The sequence below is a fragment of the Salmo salar genome, chromosome ssa15, assembly GCF_905237065.1.
Source record: "Salmo salar chromosome ssa15, Ssal_v3.1, whole genome shotgun sequence".
Taxonomy (NCBI): Eukaryota; Metazoa; Chordata; class Actinopteri; order Salmoniformes; family Salmonidae; genus Salmo; species Salmo salar.
Genome location: NC_059456.1, coordinates 92809254 through 92831159, shown reverse-complemented (window position 1 = coordinate 92831159; position 21906 = coordinate 92809254). Strand labels below are relative to the sequence as shown.

Below are 21906 nucleotides of genomic sequence, written 5' to 3'. Positions count from 1 at the left end.
AAGAGGAGAGAGATAGAGAAAGAGAGGAGAGAAATAGAAGAGAAGAGAGAGGAGAGAAAAGAGGAGAGAAATAGAGAGGAGAGCGAGAGAAGAGAAGAGAGGAGAGAGTGAGAGAAGAGAGAGATATAGAAAGAGGAGAGCGAGAGAGAGAGGAGAGAGAGAGAGAAGAGAAAGGAGAGAAGAGATATAGAAGAGAAGAGAGAGGAGAGAAGAGAGGAGAGAAATAGAGACGAGAGAGAGAAGAGAAGCGAGGAGAGAGAGAGAGAGAGAGAGAGAAGAGAGATAGAGGAGAGAAGAGAGGAGAGAGAGGGAAGAGAGGAGAGAAGAGAAGAGAAAGGAGAAAAGAGAGGAGAGATATAGAAGAGAAGAGAGGAGAGATAGGGAGGAGAGGAGAGAGAGAAAGAGAGAGAGAGTGAGGAGAGAGAGAAGAGAGATAGAGAGATAACGGAGAGAAGAGAGGAGAGAGAGAGGAGAGAGAGAGAAAGGAGAGAAGAGAGGAGAGAGAGGAGAGAGTGAGAGGGAAGATAGAGGAGAGAGAGAGGGAGAGGGGGTCAGTATGCATTGGATACAACATGCTATCCTTTCAAAAACATGCCTGGTATATTCAAGAGACAGACACACCTAAGGAGGAAGTCATCAAGTACAGACTAGGAAATGCGATGTTCTCAGTCCTCAGAGGGGGCCCTGGTCAAAGGTAGTGCATTAAATAGCCTCATTTTGTGACACAGTCATGCAGTCAAACTCCCACTGTAACAAGCCTGCCCTTGTTGATCATGTCTAAATAGTCTTGCTAAATATTCTACTGATTGAACATTATAATAACTTCTCCACTGAGGGCTTAACCAGATCCTATAGGAAAAACACATATGCCTCAGAAGAATAGGTTACTATGGGATGGGCGAGTAGGTGGGTAGCTAGGCAACCAAGCTCCTCTTTTTCCATTGCGTGTCATAGAGAATAGAGAGAGAGAAGGAACATCTCCAGTTTGAATTGAAAGAGAAAAGATGACAGACAATGTGGGGGTGGACTCCTTTAATAGTCTTCTGACAACCCCTGGGCTCGTTAAGCTAATTGGCCTTTGGCTGACAGATGTGATTGGAAGAAGTTGAGGCTATTTGAGTTCTACTGCAAAGGAATGGCTTTCTTCAATTAGGCTAAATGATGATGACCATTTCCATTTTTCCTTTCATATTACACAGTATTGCCTGGTTTTCCATCCTGTGGAAATAAATCACTTCCTAATTAAGTCTCAGTCAAGAAAATATAGTTTTCATTCAATTATTCAGAAGCAAGTTGAAGGACCAATCCAGGTACAGTATTCTTTACAGTACACAGGCATATTAACTCATGCCAAAATACATCCTTCTTCCATCAGCAATAAGTCAGAACGAAGAAACAGAAGTCAGGACCAACTTTGTAAAACTCCACTCACAACATCAACAGTAAAGACAGTGGTGCTTGAGCAGTGGAAACAGTTGTTACAGTAGATACATAGGTGTTGTTGTTTACCCAGGAGCAGGGCCCTGTTTTGCTGACCTGCTGCCCGGGCAACAGGTGCAACACCCTGAGAACTCCGTCTTCCCTGTTTCCTGTCACGCCAGGGGGCATTTGGAAGAAACCGTAGGAAAGCGTAGGAGATGAGGGAGCCTCTCCCTACCAGCCAACCCGCTTGGGCTTGGTACCTGTCTGGCTGCCACTGGGTGCTGCCACTGGGTGCTGCCAGTGGGTGCTGCCAGTGGGTGCTGCCTGTATAGTTTGCGCCCAGGGTTGTGGGTTCGATTCCCACGGGGGCCAGTACAAAAAAAAAAGCATGAAATGAAATGTATGAAATGTATGTATTCACTACTGTAAGTCGCTCTGGATAAGAGCGTCTGCTAAATGACTAAAATGTAAAATGTAGTCTAGAGTGTTGTCTGTTCCATCCATCACTCTCCTGTGTATCTCAACTGCTGCCATCGGACGACAGCTTTAGCCTTGACATGGAAATGCCCGACGTTGCCCAAATGCTCTGTCAAACGCAAATACACCTCGCTGCGATACGGTTTTGGAAACATTTGGGACATAACTTTCATATAAGTGACAAATACTTTTTCATATACAAAAGATACACTTAGTGTACACAGTTTAGGAAAGTTGCACCTGGCTGTATTTTGAGAAACACATGCAAACCTGCTGGAAATGTTGAATGGAATGGTCCAATGGAAATGTTGAATGGAATGGTCCAATGGAAATGCGAGCGCAAGGTGAGAGGATGTGTCATAGCCGAGATGGTGTGTGAAAACAGCCGGGTGCAACTTCGCTAAACTGTGTACACTAAGTGTATCTTTTGTGTTTGAAAGACTCTTTGTCGCTTATATGAACGTTAAGTTCCGAAAGTTTACAAAACCGTATCGCTAGCAAGGATTAACAATGCTTCTAAATGCTAAAATTGAGCGTTAGGATTGTAATTCACTGATCAGCTGTGGTCCATACCTTCATCTAAGAACCCTAAAGTATGTCCCCCTTGTGTTCTCGAGAGCTAGCCTACAACCAACATCAAGCCAAATAATATATATTTTTTAATTATTATTATTATTATTTTTTTATTTATTTCATCTTTATTTAACAAGGTAGGCTAGTTGAGAACAAGTTGTCATTTACAACTGCGACCTGGCCAAGATAAAGCAAAGCAGTGCGACACAAACAACAACACAGAGTTACACATGGAATAAACAAAACATTCAGTCAATAAAACAATATAAAAAAGTATATATACATTGTGTGCAAATGAGGTAAGATAAGGGAGGTAAGGCAATAAATAGGCCATAGTGCGAAATAATTACAATTTAGCAATTATACACTGGAGTAATAGAGACTGGAGTGATAGATGTGCAGAATATGAATGTGTAAGTAGAGATACTGGGGATGCAAAGGAGCAAAAAAATAATAATAACAGTATGGGGATGAGGTAGTTGGGTGGGCTATTTACAGATGGGCTATGTACAGGTGCAGTGATCTGTGAGCTGCTCTGACAGCTGGTGCTTAAAGCTAGTGAGGGAGATATGAGTCTCCAGCTTCAGTGATTTTTGCAATTCGTTCTAGTCATTGGCAGCAGAGAACTGGAAGGAAAGGCGGCCAAACGAGGAATTGGCTTTGGGGGTGACCAGTGAAATATACCTGCTGGAGCGCGTGCTACGGGTGGATGCTGCTATGGTGACCAGTGAGCTGAGATAAGGTGGGGCTTAGTAAAGACTTATAGATGACCTGGAGCCAGTGGGTTTGGCAACGAATATGAAGCGAGGGCCAGCCAATGAGAGCATACAGGTCGCAGTGGTGGGTAGTATATGGGGCTTTGGTGATAAAACGGATGGCACTGTGATAGACTGCATCCAATTTGTTGAGTAGAGTGTTGGAGGCTATTTTGTAAATTACATCGCCGAAGTCAAGGATCGGTAGGATGGTCAGTTTTACGAGGGTATGTTTGGCAGCATGAGTGAAGGATGCTTTGTTGCGAAATAGGAAGCCGAGTCTAGATTTAATTTTGGATTGGAGATGCTTAATATGAGTCTGGAAGGAGAGTTTACAGTCTAACCAGACACCTAGGTATTTGTAGATGTCCACATATTCTAAGTCAGAACCGTCCAGAGTAGTGATGCTGGATGGGCGGGCAGGTGCTGGTAACGATCGGTTATAGAGCATTCATTTAGTTTTATGTGCATTTAAGAGCAGTTGGAGGCCATGGAAGGAGAGTTGTATGGCATTGAAGCTCGTCTGGAGGTTAGTTAACACAGTGTCCAAAGAAGGGCCAGAAGTATACGGAATGGTGTCGTCTGCGTAGAGGTGGATCAGAGAATCACCAGCAGCAAGAGCGACATCATTGATGTACACAGAGAAAAGAGTCGGCCCGAGAATTGAACCCTGTGGCACCACCATAGAGACTTCCAGAGATCCGCACAACAGGCCCTCCGATTTGACACACTGAACTCTGTCTGAGAAGTAGTTGGTGAACCAGGCGAGGCATTCATTTGAGAAACCAAGGCTGTTGAGTCAGCCGATAAGAATGTGGTGATTGACAGAGTCGAAAGCCTTGGCCAGGGCTATTAATAGAGCTGCACAGTATTGTCTCTTATCGATGGAGGTTATGATATCGTTTAGGACCTTGAGCGTGGCTGAGGTGCACCCATGACCAGCTCGGAAACCAACTTGCATAGTGGAGAAGGTACGGTGGGATTAGAAATGGTCGGTGATGTCACGTCCTGACCAGTAATAGGGGTTATTTGTATTGTAGTTTGGTCAGGAAGTGGCAGAGTGTATTTGTTTTATGTGGTTCGGGGTGGTGGTTTGCTTAAAAGGGTGTTTGATTTATTATTTCCGGGTCTGGGTTATGTTCTATGTTTTTGTATTTCTATGTTCTTTCTAGGTTAGTATTTCTATGTTTAGGTATTGGGTGTTGGACTCTCAATTTGAGGTAGGTGTTTCCTAGTTGCCTCTGATTGAGAGTCCTATAATTAGGTATGTGTTTGTGTTTGGAGTTTGTGGGAGATTGTTCTGTGTATAGCCTTGTGCCTTACCAGACTGTTATTCGTCATTGTGTTTTGTGTACGAGTTTATTTTGGTTTCCCTTCTTTTCCTTAATAAAGAAGATGAGTACATACGATCTCGCTGCGTATTGGTCCGACAATGATTTCTCTCTATCTTCAGACGACGAAGAGTGTGACAGGTGATCTGTTTGTTAACTTGGCTTTCGAAGACCTTAGAAAGGCAGGGTAGGATAGAAATAGGTCTGTAGCAGTTTGGGTCTAGAGTGTCTCCCCTTTGAAGAGGGGATGACCACGGCAGCTTTCCAATCTTTGGGGATCTCAGACGATACGAAAGAGAGGTTGAACAGGCTAGTAATAGGGGTTGCAACAATTTCGGCTGATAATTTTAGAAAGAGAGGGTCCAGATTGTCTAGTCCTGCTGATTTGTAGGGGTCCAGATTTTGCAGCTCTTTCAGAACATCAGCTATCTGGATTTGGGTGAAGGAGAAATGGGGGAGGCTTGGGCAAGTTGCTGTGGGGGTGCAGGGCTGTTGACCAGGATAGGGGGGGGTGCAGGTGGAAAGCATGGCCAGCCGTAGAAAAATGCTTATTGAAATTCTCAATTATCGTGGATTTATCGGTGGTGACAGTGTTTTCTAGCCTCAGTGCAGTGGGCAGCTGGGAGGAGGTGCTCTTATTCTCCATGGACTTTGCAGTGTCCCAGAACTTTTTGGAGTTTGTGCTGCAGGATGCAAATTTCTGTTTGAAAAAGCTAGGCTTTGCTTTCCTAACTGCCTGTGTATATTGGTTCCTAACATCCTTGAAAAGTTGCATATCGCGGGGGCTATTCGATGCTAATGCAGTACGCCACAGGATGTTTTTGTGCTGGTCAAGGGCAGTCTGGTCTGGAGTGAACCAAGAGCTATATCTGTTCCTGGTTCTACATTTTTTGAATGGGGCATGCTTATTTAAGATTGTGAGGAAAGCACTTTTAAAGAGTAACCAGGCATCTTCTACTGATGGGATGAGGTCAATATCCTTCCAGGATACCCGGGCCAAGTCGATTAGAAAGTTCTGCTCGTTGAAGTGTTTTAGGGAGCGTTTGACAGTGATGAGGGGTGGTCGTTTGACCGCAGACCCATTACGGACGCAAGCAAAGAGGCAGTGATCGCTGAGATCCTGGTTGAAGACAACCGAGGTGTATTTGGAGGACAGGTTGGTTAGGATGATATCTATGAGGGTGCCTGTGTTTACAGATTTGGGGTTGTACCTGGTAGGTTCATTGATAATTTGTGTGAGATTGAGGAGATTGAGGGCATCGAGCTTAGATTGTAGGATGGCCGGGGTGTTAAGCATGTCCCAGTTTAGGTCACTTAACAGCACGAGCTCTGAAGATAGATGGGGGGCAATCAATTCACATATGGTGTCCAGGGCACAGCTGGGGGCAGAAGGTGGTCTATAGCAAGCGGCAACAGTGAGAGACTTGTTTCTGGAAATGTGGATTTTTAAAAGTAGAAGCTCAAATAGTTTGGGCACAGACCTGGATAGTAAGACAGAACTCTCAAGGCTATCTCTGCAGTAGATTGCAACTCAGCCCCCTTTGGCAGTTCTATCTTGTTTGAAAATGTTATAGTTAGGGATGGAAATTTCAGGATTTTTGGTGGCCTTCCTAAGCCAGGAGTCAGACACGACTAGGACATCCGGGTTTGCAGAGTGTGCTAAAGCAGTGAATAAAACAAACTTAGTGAGGAGGCTTCTAATGTTAACATGCATGAAACCAAGGCTTTTACAGTTACAGAAGTCAACAAATGAGAGCACCTGGGGAATGGGAGTGGAGCTAGGCACTGCAGGGCCTGGATTAACCTCTACATCACCAGAGGAGCAGAGGAGTAGGATAAGAGTATGGCTAAAGGCTATAGGAACTGGTCGTCTAGTACGTTCGGAACAGAGAGTAAAAGGAGCAGGTTTCGGTGCGCGGTAGAATAGAGTCAATGCATAATGTACAGACAAAGGTATGGCGGGATGTGAGTACAGTGGAAGTAAACCTAGGCATCGTCTCTAGAGACATGAATTAAACCAGATGAGGTCACCACATGTGTGGGAGGTGGGACAAGAGGGTTAGCTGAGGCATATTGAGCAGGGCTGGAGGCTCTACAGTGAAATAAGACAATAATCACTAACCAAAACAGCAATGGACAAGGCATATTGACATTAGGGAGAGGCATGCGTAGCCGAGTGATCATAGGGTCCAGTGAGTAGCTGGGCGGGCTGGAGACACGACGATTCAGACAGCTAGTGGGCTGGGGCCAGCAGAAGGGCCTTAGAGGGACGTCGCGACGGAAGAGGTCTGTTGTAGCCCCCTCGTGCGGTTACGTTGGCAGACCAGTTGTGATGGATCAGCAGGGCTCCGTGTAGTAAAAGGGTCCAGGCCAATTGGCAAAATAGGTATAGTAGCCCAAAAAATTGGCTGATGGACCTCTTCAGCTAACAATCCAGTATGCTCTAGACAGCTAGTGGGCCGCAGCTAGCAGGCTAGCAGAAGGGCATTCAGGGGACGTCGTGACGGATGGGCCTGTTGAAAAACCACCTTGGGCGGATTACGTCGGTAGTCCAGTCATGATGGATCAGCGGGGCTCCGTATCGGCAATAAAAGGGGTCCAGGCCAATTGGCAAAATAGGCATTGTAGCCCAAGGAGTGGCTGATGGACCTCTTCAGCTAGCCGGGAGATGGGCCTAGCATAGGCTAGTTCCAGGCTAGATGGTGCTTGCTTCGGGACAGAGACGTTAGCCAGGAGAAGCCAATCGGATAGCAGCTAGCTAGCTGCAATGATCCAGGTGAAGAGGTTCAGAGCTTGCGGTAGGAATCTGGGGATATGGAGAAAAAGAAGTCCAATAAGCTCTGGGTTGAATCGCGCTGTGCAGACTGGCAGGAGTTATCCGGGCTAAAGGTTAGCTGATGACCGCTAGCAGTGGCTAGCTGACTACAAGCTAGTAGCAGGTTAGCTGGCTAGCCTCTGTTAGGGGTGCCGGTTCTAAAGTAAAGAAAATAGCAGATCCATACCATATTGGGTGAGGCAGGTTGCAGGAGAGTATGTTGAAGTTGGGGTTAAGAAAAATATAAAAAATATATATACATCAAGGCGGTAACCCGATCCTGTAGGTTCATGCTCTACAACATTCGCAGAGTACGACCCTGCCTCACACAGGAAGCGGCGCAGGTCCTAATCCAGGCACTTGTCATCTCCCGTCTGGATTACTGCAACTCGCTGTTGGCTGGGCTCCCTGCCTGTGCCATTAAACCCCTACAACTCATCCAGAATGCCGCAGCCCGTCTGGTGTTCAACCTTCCCAAGTTCTCTCACGTCACCCCGCTCCTCCACTCTCTCCACTGGCTTCCAGTTGAAGCTCGCATCCGCTACAAGACCATGGTGCTTGCCTACGGAGCCGTGAGGGGAACGGCACCTCCGTACCTTCAGGCTCTGATCAGTCCCTACACCCAAACGAGGGCACTGCGCTCATCCACCTCTGGCCTGCTGGCCCCCCTACCTCTGAGGAAGCACAGTTCCCGCTCAGCCCAGTCAAAACTGTTCGCTGCTATGGCACCCCTATGGTGGAACAAGCTCCCTCACGACGCCAGGACAGCGGAGTCAATCACCACCTTCCGGAGACACCTGAAACCCCACCTCTTTAAGGAATACCTAGGATAGGATAAAGTAATCCCCCCCTAAAAGATTTAGATGCACTATTGTAAAGTGGTTGTTCCACTGGATATCATAAGGTGAATGCACCAATTTGTAAGTCGCTCTGGATAAGAGCGTCTGCTAAATGACGTAAATGTAAATGCCTGACTGCTACGCCATCTTGGATTGATCAAAGCAGCACAGTCCCATTTTAATCATCCAGCTCCCCCATGTTTTCATTTGAAAACAAGGAGAACCACTAGAGCATTGCCTTTGACACTTAACCTTCACATGCCCTGTGAGTGATGTTCACCACCTTTTGATAGAGATGAGTTTATGATCACTATTATGGCTGTAGGGAGGATGTTGCCTAACCAGACTCAGCACTCCCAGGCCAACGCACCGCCACCACTGATTTCTTTGGAGTTTTCTTCAAAGTCACAAAGTGAGGTTGAGACTGAAATGGTTGTCGATGTTGGAGGAGCACTGACATTATTTACGGAAACACCTCAGAACGTAGTGGAGCGTAGATTAAATCCATGAACACATTCTACATGGCAGCAGTTACCATGTATTAATAATCACTTGTTATTTTGACTGGCCAAAGACAGGCCCACAGAGGAACGCTTTTAATTAGACAAGTTCATGTAGTGTCTCCTTAGTTTCATGTAGTTACCTCAGTTTCATGTAGTGTCTCTGTAGTTTCATGTTGTCTCCTTAGTTTCATGTAGTGCCTCCTTAGTTTCATGTAGTCTCTCCTTAGTTTCATGTAGTGTCTCTGTAGTTTTATGTAGTGTCTCTGTAGTTTCATGTTGTCTCCTTAGTTTCATGTAGTGTCTCCTTAGTTTCTCCATAGTTTTATGTAGTGTCTCCTTAGTTTCATGTAATCTCATTAGTTTCATGTAGTCTCCTAAGTTTCATAGTCTCCTTAGTTTAATGTAGTGCCTCCTTAGTTTCATAGAGTCTCCATAGTTTCATGTAGTCTCCTTAGTTTCATGTAGTCTCCTTAGTTTCATGTAGTCTCCTTAGTTTCATGTAGTGTCTCCTTAGTTTCATGTAGTGTCTCCTTAGTTTAATGTAGTGCCTCCTTAGTTTCATGTAGTCTCTCCTTAGTTTCATGTAGTCTCTCCTTAGTTTCATGTAGTCTCTCCTTAGTTTCTCCATAGTTTTATGTAGTGTCTCTGTAGTTTCATGTAGTGTCTCTGTAGTTTCATGTAGTGCCTCCTTAGTTTCATGTAGTGCCTCCTTAGTTTCATGTAGTCCTTAGTTTCATGTAGTCTCTCCTTAGTTTCTCCATAGTTTTATGTAGTGTCTCTGTAGTTTCATGTAGTGTCTCTGTAGTTTCATGTAGTGCCTCCTTAGTTTCATGTAGTGTCTCCTTAGTTTCTCCATAGTTTTATGTAGTGTCTCCTTAGTTTAATGTAGTCTCCTTAGTTTCATGTAATCTCATTAGTTTCATGTAGTCTCCTAAGTTTCATAGTCTCCTTAGTTTAATGTAGTGCCTCCTTAGTTTCATAGAGTCTCCATAGTTTCATGTAGTCTCCTTAGTTTCATGTAGTCTCCTACGTTTAATGTAGTGCCTCCTTAGTTTCATAGAGTCTCCTTAGTTTCATGTAGTGGCTCCTTAGTTTCATTTAGTGTCTCCTTAGTTTCATGTAGTGCCTCCTTAGTTTCACGTAGTGCCTCCTTAGTTTCATGTAGTGCCTCCTTAGTTTCATAGAGTCTCCTTAGTTTCACGTAGTGCCTCCTTAGTTTCATGTAGTGCCTCCTTAGTTTCATAGAGTCTCCTTAGTTTCACGTAGTGCCTCCTTAGTTTCATGTAGTGCCTCCTTAGTTTCATAGAGTCTCCTTAGTTTCACGTAGTGCCTCCTTAGTTTCATAGAGTCTCCTTAGTTTCATGTAGTGCCTCCTTAGTTTCATGTCGTTTCAAGGCAGGCTGACACGCAGGACACAGTCATGGCCTCACTGCAGATGAAGTGGAAGAGAAAACCTTATTTTGGGCTTTGTTCTGTCATTCTCTTCCATCCTATTCAGGCAGACTCCTGCGTGGTTTCCCCTTTGCACCATAAAGTCTCTTCCACTTCTTAGTGGAAGTTTAATTGAATAGTTGTATTTCAAAAGAAAAGCAGCTCTTACCTTAAAGGTGTTCAGAAGTTAATTATTATACCTTGTGACATAGTCACATACAGTGTGTCAGTATACTGCCTAGTGGTTCTCAACAAGGGAATTACACAGTTTATGGGAAACCGATAATACAGATCAAACATTAACATGATGGGACGCATGACAACTCCAAGGAAGGAACCAGTCAACCTTAGAAGGGTGTACATGGAAATTACATGACTGGTGATTCAAATAGAACTCAACAGAGAGGTGCATGTCTTGGCAGGAGACCAGCACATTTGATAATATAGTCTATGTGCTGGACACGTTTAGGTGGGGATAGTGGATGGGGCAAGAGGAAAATATTATTTCATCTTTATAGGGTAATTACCACACCAAGAAGAATAACTTGGGATTTACTTGTAGAACTGTCAGCCAATTCATAACTTCAGAGGGACTGTGTGTGTGTGTGTGTGTGTGTGTGTGTTTGTGTGAAAAGAGGTAATACAATAATACAAATGTGTGTATCAATGTGTGACACAGGATAAGAGAGATGATTCAGTGCCCCGCTTTCTGTCTGAGTCACTCCAATGGAATCACCCACCGGCTTCCTTTCCTGGACAGTTTGTCTGGAGCTTTCTTTACAACAACTACAGTCTATGATATAAGAGGACAGAAAACCAACACTGTCATGCCATATTAAAAATCTAATCAAATGTTTATTGGTCGCGTACACAGTTTTGCAGATGTTATTGCAGGTGCAGCGAAATGCTTTTTTATTATAAACACACTGTTTTTTTTTTTTATTAGTTGATAAAGAGATCAGTCTGTGTATGAACTGGCCCCATATTCCCTTCGGAGCCTCTGGTCAGTTGTAGTGCACTATTGGGGAATGTCCTGTTGAGAGTATTCAACCCAGACCCTACAGAGATGGACAATCAGCAGCCATTCAGTAACTTGTGCCCTTTTGACCTGTTGGATGTGTTGTGTTGAAGTGGCTACAGCCAGACAAAGCCAGGCAGGTGTGTGTGTGTGTGTGTGTATTTGTGTTAGTGATGCGTGGGTCAGCTGTTCACCCGCACCCACTCGCAATTGCTAATAACCCATCCACAACCGTTTGACTATAAAGTGAAAATCTGAGGCCTGCACTCCGACCCCAACCCGCAAATATAGAACATGTGCTGTAAAGTCTTCAACTTTTCTTCATTTATTTATTGAATATTTAGGCCTATTGAAGAAAAACATCAATGTGGCCTATAGATATGAATTGCACATTAATTATTACATTTATGGATCAATCTTATTTTTTAAATATTTGTTTTGCATTTTACCCCATTTTTTTTAATCTTGTCTCATCACTGCAACTTGCCAACGAGCTCGGGAGAGGCAACGGTGGACTCATGCGTCCTCCAAAACATGACCTGCCTAACCGCGCTCCTTAACACCCGCCAGCTTTAACCCGGAAGTCAGCTGCATCAATGTGTCAAAGGAAACACTGTTCAACTGGCAACCGGTGTCAGTCTGCAGGCACCTGGCCCACCACAAGGAGTCGCTAGAGCGCGATGAGCCAAGTAAAGCCCAACCGGCCAAACCCTCCCCTAACCCGGATGACGCTGGGCCAATTGTGCACCGTCCTATGGGACTCCCAGCCACAGCCGGTTGTGGCACATCCTGGGAATTAACCGGGTCTGTTGTAAGACCTCTAGGACTGTGATAAAGTTTCAGACCACTGCGCCACTCGGGAAGCCCTAATTTAAGAATTTAAGGTATTGTTTTGTCTTTATTCAGCCTGCCCACCAACCACCTGCCCTTCATCCACACAATATTTAATTACCAAATCCGCCCACGGATATAACCATGTGGACTGCGTGTTATGAGTCAACTAACGCATTACTAGCATGTGTGCGTTTTTGATGTGTGTCTGTGCACGTGCGGCCGTGCAAGAGTTCGTGTAACAAACCTGGGTTCAAATACATGTATAGAGTGCATTTGTAAATTATTCAGACTTCTTCCACATTTTGTTATGTTAGTCTTATTCTAAAATGAATTAAAGAAAAAAAATGTCCTCAATCTACACACAATACCCCATAATGACGAAGCAAAAACAGTTTAGGCATTATTGTAAATGTATAAAAACACCAAAACAGAAATACCTTATTGCCATAAGTATTCAGACCCTTTGCTATGAGACTCGAAATTGAGCTCAGGTGCATCCTGTTAATATTGACCACCCTAGAGATATTTCTACAACTTGGAGTCCACCTGTGTTAAATTAATTGAACATGATTTGGAAAGACACACCTGTCTATATAAGGTCCCACAGTTGAAAGTGCATGTCAGAGCAAAAACCAAGGAATTGTCCATGGCGCTCCGAAACAGGATTGTGTCAAAGCACAGATCTGGGGAAGGGTATCAAAACATTTCTGCAGCATTGAAGGTCGCCAAGAACACAGTGGCCTCAATCATTCTTAAATGGAAGAAGTTTGGAACCACCAAAACTCCTAGAGCTGGCCGCCCGTCCAAACTGAGCAATCAGGGGAGAAGTCCTTGGTCAGGGAGGTGACCAAGAACCCAATGGTCACTGACAGAGCTCCAGAGTTCCTCTGTGGAGATGGGAGAACCTTCCAGAAGGACAACCATCTCTGCAGCACTCCACCAATCCGGCCTTTATGGTAGAGTGGCCAGATGGAAGCCACTCCTCAATTAAAGGCACATGACAGCCTGCTTGGAGTTTGCCAAAAGGCACCTAAAGGACTGTCAGACCAGGAGAAACAATATTCAACTCTTCGGCCTGAATGACAAGCATCACGTCTGGAGGAAACCAGGCACCATCCCTACGGTGAAGCATGGTAGTGGCAGCATCATGCTGTGGGGATGTTTTTCAGCGGCAGGGACACTAGTCAGAATCGAGGGAAAGATGAATGGAGCAAAGTACAGAGAGATCCTTGATGAAAACCTGGTCCAGAGCACTTAGGCCATCAGACTGGGGCAAAGGTTCACCTTCCAACAGGACAACAACCCTAAGCACACAGTCAAGACAACGCAAGAGTGTCTTCGGGACAAGTCTCTGAATGTCCTTGAGTGGCCCAGCCAGAGCCCGGATTTGAACCCGATCGAACATCTCTGGAGACAACTGAAAATATCTGTGCAGTGACGCTCCCCATCCAACCTGACAGCGCTTGAGAGGATCTGCAGAGAAGAATGTGAGAAACTCCCCAAATACAGGTGTGCCAAGCTTGTAGTATCATACCCAAGAAGACTGTAACCGCTGTCAAACAAAATATCAACATTTTCTAAAAAACAGTATTTGCTTTGTCATTACGGGGTAGTGTGTGTAGATTGACGAGAATTTTTTATACATTTCAGAATAAGGCTGTAATGTAACAACATTTCTAAAAAAAGTCAAGGGGTCTGAATACTTTCCCAACGCACTGTATTTGAGTGCAATTATATTTTAAAGACTTGTTTCCAAATATAAACTCAGCAACAAAAAAAGAAACGTCCCTTCTTCAGGACCCTGTCTTTCAAAGATAATTCATAAAAATCCAAATAACTTCACAGATCTTCATTGTAAAGGGTTAAAACACTGTTTCCCATGCTTGTTCAATGAACCAAACAATTAATGAACATGCACCTGTGGAACGGTCGTTAAGACACTAACAGCTAACAGACGGTAGGCAATTAAGGTCACGGTTATGAAAACTTAGGACACTAAAGAGGCCTTTCTTCTGACTCTGAAAAACACCAAAAGAAAGATGCACAGGGTCCCTGCTCATCTACGTGAACGTGCCTTAGGCATGCTGCAAGGAGGCATGAGGACTGCAGATGTGGCCAGGGCAATAAATTGCAATGTTCGTACTGTGAGACACCTAAGACAGCGCTACAGGGTGATAGGACGGACAGCTGATTGTCCTCGCAGTGGCAGACCACGTGTAACAACACCTGCACAGGATCGGTACATCCGAACATCACACCTGCGGGACAGGCACAGAATGGCAACAACAACTGCCCGAGTTACACCAGGAATGCACAATCCATCAAATCAGTGCTCAGACTGTCTGCAATAGGCTGAGAGAGGCCTGTTGTAAGGCAGGTCCTCACCAGACATCACCGGCAACAACGTCACCTATGGGCACAAACCCACCATCACTGGACCAGACAGGACTGGCAAAAAGTGCTCTTCACTGACGAGTCGCAGTTGTCTCACCAAGGGTGATGGTCGGATTCGCGGTTATTGTCGAAGGACTGAGCGTTACACAGAGGCCTGTATTCTGAAATGGGATCGATTTGGAGGTGGAGAGTCCGTCATGGTCTGGGGCGATGTGTCACAGCATCATCAGACTGAGCAATCTCAACGCTGTGCATTACAGGGAAGGCATCCTCCTACCTCATGTGGTGCCCTTCCTGCAGGCTCATCCTGACATGACCCTCCAGCATGACAATACCACCAGCCATACTGCTCGTTCTGTGTGTGATTTCCTGCAAGACAGGAATATCAGTGTTCTGCCATGGCCAGCGAAGAGCCCGGATCTCAATCCCATTGAGCACGTCTGGGAACTTGCAGGTGACTTGGTGGAAGAGTAGGGTAACATCTCACAGCAAGAACTGGCAAATCTGGTGCAGTCCATGAGGAGGAGATGCACTGCAGTACTTAATGCAGCTGGTGGCCACACCAGATACTGACTGTTACTTTTGACCCCCCCACCCCCCCTTTGTTCAGGGACAAGCTATTCTTGCTCAGTTTATGTCTCAGTTGTTGAGTCTTATGTTCATACAAATATTTACACGTTAAGTTTGCTGAAAATAAACAGTTGACAGTGAGAAGACGTTTCTTTTTTGCTGAGTTTATTATTTCAAATATCCCTAGTACCAAACAGACTTAGGTTTTAAATGTAAATAAAAAACACTTGTCTGTGTAGTTGACTATTTTCAAATACATCCCTATACTTTCCTAGTGTATTTCCAAATATACACTCCAATATTCAACTACTTCTATTTTCAAAGAAAAAAAATATCCAAGTACTTACTTAGAAACGCCTTTGAAAGTAATTGAAATACCCTAAACAGTATTTGAACCCAGGTCTGGCGTGGCATGTAAGCCCGTGCGTACGTGTCTGAGGGAGCGCTCAGTCATTCCAGCATCAGAACCAGGTGCTGTCCAGACCTCAGCAGCACTGTGCTGGGGGGGATTAGCTTGGTGGGCACAGCCGCTGCTGTGACAACAGGTAGAGAGGGATTGGCGGTTTGCGTTCGTATCAAGCGGCACGTACACAGCACAGCCAGCCAAATGCCTTTGACAAGACAAACAATCAGGGGCGGGAGTATCGTGCCGGACAATACAACCTATAACATTACTCAGTCTTATTGGAGTTGGGACTTTTAGTCAAAACAGATTTATATACAGTAGATTACAAAACACTTGTCCGTTTTGTGTACCTTCCATTAAAAACCATGACAAAAGCAGTTCAATAAATCAATAAAGGTCTAATATGCCAATTAGGGACTTGAGCAATTCAACAAAACAAGGGAGGTCACCTTTTAAAAAATATTATTCCTTTTTCAATTGCATTAATTGTATCATGGCGACAACAAGGTATGATATACACCATAGTAGCCATGTGCATCTGAAGATGGTGGATAATATTATAGAGAGAAAGATTAGAGGGTTGGATTTAGGGTTTTGCTAGAGAGGCCTGCTGACAGTTGGCATAGAGATGGGACCTGATACCCACTTATCTAAACAGGAGCGCAGTCCCGCCGACTGCAATGTCAACAGTGTACAAAGACAAGGACTCCATGGCAGACAAGTGGCATCTCCGCTGTGGCTTTGCACTTCTCAATTCAAAACCCATAAAAAGCATACTAGTCAGAAAAGTTATTTATCTTGCGGCTTCATGATTATATATTTTTTTACCATCTGTTAGGACAGTTATTGTTCAGAATCAGAAAAGTTATTATAGAGTTTTGAATAACACAGAAAAGTACAGTATTACATTGTGTGGCAAAGTTTACAAGTGGTGCCGCTGACTGAAAAGCAAACAACGCCAGGCAAGAATACGGTAAAATAACGTAGACCTAGGTGGTAAAACAATGATATGACACCCACCCACGATTCAAACTGTATAGCTATGTCATCGGAAACTTTCACTGGAAAGTACTGTTGCATAGTTACAGTGAAAGAGGTGTAATATTTGCATTGCTTTTAATTAACTACACATCAGATTAATACTCTCCATCAACGGAGACACGACATGAGGGGGAGGGAAACACACACACACACACACACACACACACTGTTTAGAAGACTATGGGCCTAGACTATGGGCCTAGCCATGTTTTTTTTGGAGAGAGAGGTTTGGTTCTCACCAAAAAAGACAAAACAAGGTTGAAGTATTGGTTTTCATTTGCTGAATGTTGAAACCAAAACCCACTGAGAGATCCACCCAGGGCCATTAAAATGCAACTCTATCGCCTTGATACTCCTAGTAGGTTATTTGGAGAGCCAGATGGGTGGGGCTTGCACTTTTGGGACTTCTTCATTAGTCCCATTGTGCCAGACAAGCTAGCTTTGTCAAGTGCAGCTTGAAGCATTTGAAAGGAAACAAATAATATTTGAACCCTGGTCTGTTCAGATTCAGAATCAGCTCTACTGTACTAGTCACCCTGTGAAGAGAATCACTGTACTGTCCTCTGTCTCAGATCCCCATTCTAAAGTCCTTGAGTCAAATCTCGCTCTTATCTGTTTCCAGCATCATCAGCCTCACCATCATCACCCTCTCCTCACCATGCTGGTGACGGCTACTCTACGCCTCCTCTCTACTCAACTCCACTCCTCCAGTCTACTCTACTCCTCCAGTCTACTCTACTCCTCCACACCATGCTGTCGACGGCTACTCAACTCCACTCCTCCAGTCTACTCTACTCCTCCAGTCTACTCTACTCCTCCACACCATGCTGTCGACGGCTACTCTACTCCTCTCCTCCATTCTACTCTACTCACCGTGCTGGTGATGGCTACTCCACTCCACTCACCATGCTGGTGACAGCTACTCTACTCCTCCACTCCACTCACCATGCTGGTGACAGCTACTCTACTCCTCCACTCCACTCACCATGCTGGTGACAGCTACTCTACTCCTCCACTCCACTCACCATGCTGGTGACAGCTACTCTACTCCTCCACTCCACTCACCATGCTGGTGACAGCTACTCTACTCCTACTCCACTCACCATGCTGGTGACAGCTACTCTACTCAGTTGCTCCTGAAGTGTGAAAAAAAAATAACTAAACAAAATGGCCGCCTGCAGGACCCACACACAAACACACACAATGCCGAGCACCCCAGCTGTGAAAACCTCCGGCCACATGAGACGGAGTAAAAGATTCCTTGGAGTCCCATTACTCCCCTTATTGTATTTTTACAACCTGGTGAGCTGCCAGGCCTTGGCTGGCACCATCCCCTTCCGTGCCCCTGCCAGCTTTCAGTCCAGGAAAGCAGAGCCCAGAGTTAATTTGTCTTTAACCAGCAACGCTCTTTTATGACCTACCTTCACTACTGACTGATGATGGTGTCAGTTTCAGTCTACCTTCACTACTGACTGATGATGGTGTCAGTTTCAGTCTACCTTCACTACTGACTGATGATGGTGTCAGTTTCAGTCTACCTTCACTACTGACTGATGATGGTGTCAGTTTCAGTCTACCTTCACTACTGACTGATGATGGTGTCAGTTTCAGTCTACCTTTCACTACTGACTGATGATGGTGTCAGTTTCAGTCTACCTTTCACTACTGACTGATGATGGTGTCAGTTTCAGTCTACCTTTCACTACTGACTGATGATGGTGTCAGTTTCAGTCTACCTTTCACTACTGACTGATGATGGTGTCAGTTTCAGTCTACCTTTCACTACTGACTGATGATGGTGTCAGTTTCAGTCTACCTTTCACTACTGACTGATGATGGTGTCAGTTTCAGTCTACCTTCACTACTGACTGATGATGGTGTCAGTTTCAGTCGTCTTGACTGGAGATGTCATGAGATGTGACTGAACACATTACTGTCACGCAATCTGTGTGTGTGTGTGCGTGTGTGTGTGTGATTACTAATAGTAAAAAAACACAAATTTGACCAACTGGAGACATTTTGTTAGTCCCCACAAGGTCAAATTATATTTCTAGGGGGTTTAGGGTTAAGGTTGGAATTAGGTTTAGAAGCTAGGGTTAGGTTTCGGGGTTAGGCTTAAGGTTAAGGTACAGGTTAGGTTTAGGGAAAATAGGATTTTGAATGGGACTGAATTGTGTGTTAACCACCGGGACCACTACTGGGTAGTTGTACAAGACTATGTGTGTCTGTGTGTGCGTATGCATTCATCCGACCTCCGTGTGTGTTCCAGGTGGTCTCGGTAGTGATCTCGGTAGTGGTCCCGGTAGTGGTCCCGGTAGTGATCTCGGTAGTGGTCCCGGTAGTGATCTCAGTAGTGGTCCCGGTAGTGATCTCGGTAGTGGTCCCGGTAGTGGTCCCGGTAGTGATCTCGGTAGTGGTCCCGGTAGTGGTCCCGGTAGTGATCTCAGTAGTGATCTCAGTAGTGATCTCAGTAGTGGTCCCGATAGTTATCCCAGTAGTGATCTCAGTAGTGGTCCCGGTAGTGGTCCCGGTAGTGATCCCGGTAGTGGTCTCAGTAGTGGTCCCGGTAGTGATCCCGGTAGTGGTCCCGGTGGTTATCCCGGTAGTGGTCCCGGTGGTTATCCCGGTAATGGTGCCGGTAGTGATCCCGGTAGTGATCCCAGTAGTGGTCCCGGTAGTGATCTCAGTAGTGGTCCCGGTGGTTATCCCGGTAGTGGTCCCGGTAGTGATCTCAGTAATGGTCTCGGTAGTGGTCCCGGTGGTTATCCCGGTAGTGGTCCCGGTAGTGGTCCCAGTAGTGGTCTCAGTAGTGGTCCCGGTAGTGATCCCGGTAGTGGTCCCGGTGGTTATCCCGGTAGTGGTCCCGGTAGTGATCTCAGTAATGGTCTCGGTAGTGGTCCCGGTGGTTATCCCGGTAATGGTCCCGGTAGTGATCCCGGTAGTGATCCCAGTAGTGGTCCCGGTAGTGATCTCAGTAGTGGTCCCGGTGGTTATCCCGGTAGTGGTCCCGGTAGTGATCTCAGTAATGGTCTCGGTAGTGGTCCCGGTGGTTATCCCGGTAGTGGTCCCGGTAGTGGTCCCAGTAGTGGTCTCAGTAGTGGTCCCGGTAGTGATCCCGGTAGTGGTCCCGGTAGTGGTCCCGGTAGTGGTCCCGGTAGTGATCTCAGTAATGGTCTCGGTGGTTATCCCGGTGGTTATCCCGGTAATGGTCCCGGTAGTGATCCCGGTAGTGATCCCAGTAGTGGTCCCGGTAGTGATCTCAGTAGTGGTCCCGGTGGTTATCCCGGTAGTGGTCCCGGTAGTGATCTCAGTAATGGTCTCGGTAGTGGTCCCGGTGGTTATCCCGGTAGTGGTCCCGGTAGTGGTCCCGGTAGTGGTCCCGGTAGTGGTCCCGGTGGTGATCTCAGTAGTGGTCCCGGTAGTGATCTCAGTAGTGGTCCCGGTAGTGATCTCAGTAGTGGTCCCAATAGTGATCTCAGTAGTGGTCCCGGTAATGGTCCTGGTAGTGATCTCAGTAGTGGTCCCGGTGGTTATCCCGGTAGTGATCTCAGTAGTGGTCCCGGTGGTTATCCCAGTAATTATCCTGGTAATGGTCCCGGTGGTTATCCCGGTAATGGTCCCGGTGGTTATCCTGGTAGTGGTCCCGGTGGTTATCCTGGTAGTGGTCCCGGTGGTGATCTCAGTAGTGGTCCTGGTAGTTATCCCGGTAATGGTCCTGGTAGTGATCCCGGTAATGGTCCTGGTAGTGATCTCAGTAGTGGTCCTGGTGGTTATCCCGGTAAGTCCCGGTAGTGATCTCAGTAGTGGTCCTGGTGGTTATCCCGGTAGTGGTCTCAGTAGTGGTCCTGGTGGTGGTCCCGGTAGCATCGGAGGGCATCTTCCCAGTCATCAAGATGCACTCCCTGGGGGAGGTGGTGAGACTGGACCTCCAGGCAGAGTGGGACATGGAGGAAGTGAGACTGGACCTCCAGGCAGAGTGGGACATGGAGGAAGTGAGACTGGACCTCCAGGCAGAGTGGGACATGGAGGAAGTGAGATTGGACCTCCAGGCAGAGTGGGGCATGGAGGAGGATGACAGAGTCATGATGATGGACAGCCACGAGGCACGGTAAAGTCACCGGCACGGTAAAGTCACCGGCACGGTAAAGACAAATACAGAACAGTGTCCTCTGTCATACCCGCACTTCCTTTTTATAAATGGGTTGTGGAAAAGCTTACATAGCCAACAGAGGACAGACATATGAAAAACACAACCAGCACTCGCAAATTAAGTATAGGGAAGTGGTTACAGGGATGGGAATTTGGGAAGGCAGAGTGTTACTACAAATGGTTACAGGGATGGAGATTTGGGAAGAGGGTCTGTTACTGAAAGTGGTTACAGGGATGGGGATTTCGGAAGAAGGTCGGTTACTGGAAGTGGTTACAGGGATAGGGATTTGGAAAGAGGTTTAGCCCCGATTATGACTCCCCCTCCTTTTCATAGCTTCTTGACTCCAGAAGACCTTGTTGGTTTACTGTAAAACTGTGTCAATTAGTGATGTTGTTAGCTGGAATCTTTCTGCATGCATGTGTGCGTTTGTGTGCTAAGGTGAAAGAGTAGCAGGGGTCAGGATGGATGTTTGCTGTTGTCTCTGTCAGTTTCCCAGCAGTGTTTAGGAAAGTTAAGAGTAACATCCTGGGCTGTGTTTGGGTACAGAGATCAGATCACCGTCATCTATAATACAGAGAGATTCAAATCATCCAGGTTACAGATGTTGATACTAGAGACAGACGCGCACACACACACACACACACACACACACACACACACACAAATGTATCACTTATCTGAAGTTAAGCCCACATTTATTAATTTGTGGAATGTGGCCAAAAGCACTTAGTGAAACAGACTGTGGTCAACGCTGGCTCGGTGGTATCACAGTACACTGAGTAACAACGTTTTATACACTCAGTGTATATTCCACAGCCGATCTTGTCACCATTTGGGTCCAAATTGCTGGCCCACAGGGTTTCCATTGTACAACCTATAGATAGGGAAGAGGGCATCATCACAGTGGACGATGCTGCCAGACATCAAAATCATATCAAATTGTATTGGTTGCATACAGATATTTATGCTATTGCGGGTGTAGCGAAATGCTTGTGTTCCTAGCTCCAACAGTGCAGTAATATCTAACAAATAACCACAAATCTAAAAGTAAAATAATGGAATTAAGAAATATATAAATATTAGGACGAGTAATGTTCGAGTCCGGAGTACATACAGCGCATTCAAACTCCTTGACTTTTTCAACATTTTGTTACATTACAACCTTATTCTAAAACGGAAAAAATTGTTTATTCTCATCAATCTAAACACAGTACCCCATAATGACAAAGCAAAAACAAGTTCAGATTTTTTTGCAAATGTATTAAAAATAAAACACTGAAATAACACATTTACATAAGTATTCAGACCCTTTACTTGGTACTTACTAGGTTGGATGGGGAGCGTTGC

The 21906-nt window shown here is 45.6% G+C and overlaps 1 protein-coding gene across 1 annotated transcript in view; it reads right to left on the bottom strand.

Annotated features, from left to right (window-relative positions):
* Positions 1-20298, bottom strand: part of LOC123727318 (putative per-hexamer repeat protein 5) — a 35635-nt gene extending 15337 nt beyond the window's left edge. Inside the window, exons 1-2 of the mRNA XM_045696107.1 lie at positions 20285-20298; positions 18662-20172 (exon numbers count right to left, since the gene is read on the bottom strand). Coding sequence (XP_045552063.1) covers positions 18662-20172; positions 20285-20298 — 1525 coding nt within the window. The remainder of the gene's footprint in view (positions 1-18661; positions 20173-20284) is intronic.
* Between the last annotated feature and the right edge of the window lie 1608 nt (positions 20299-21906).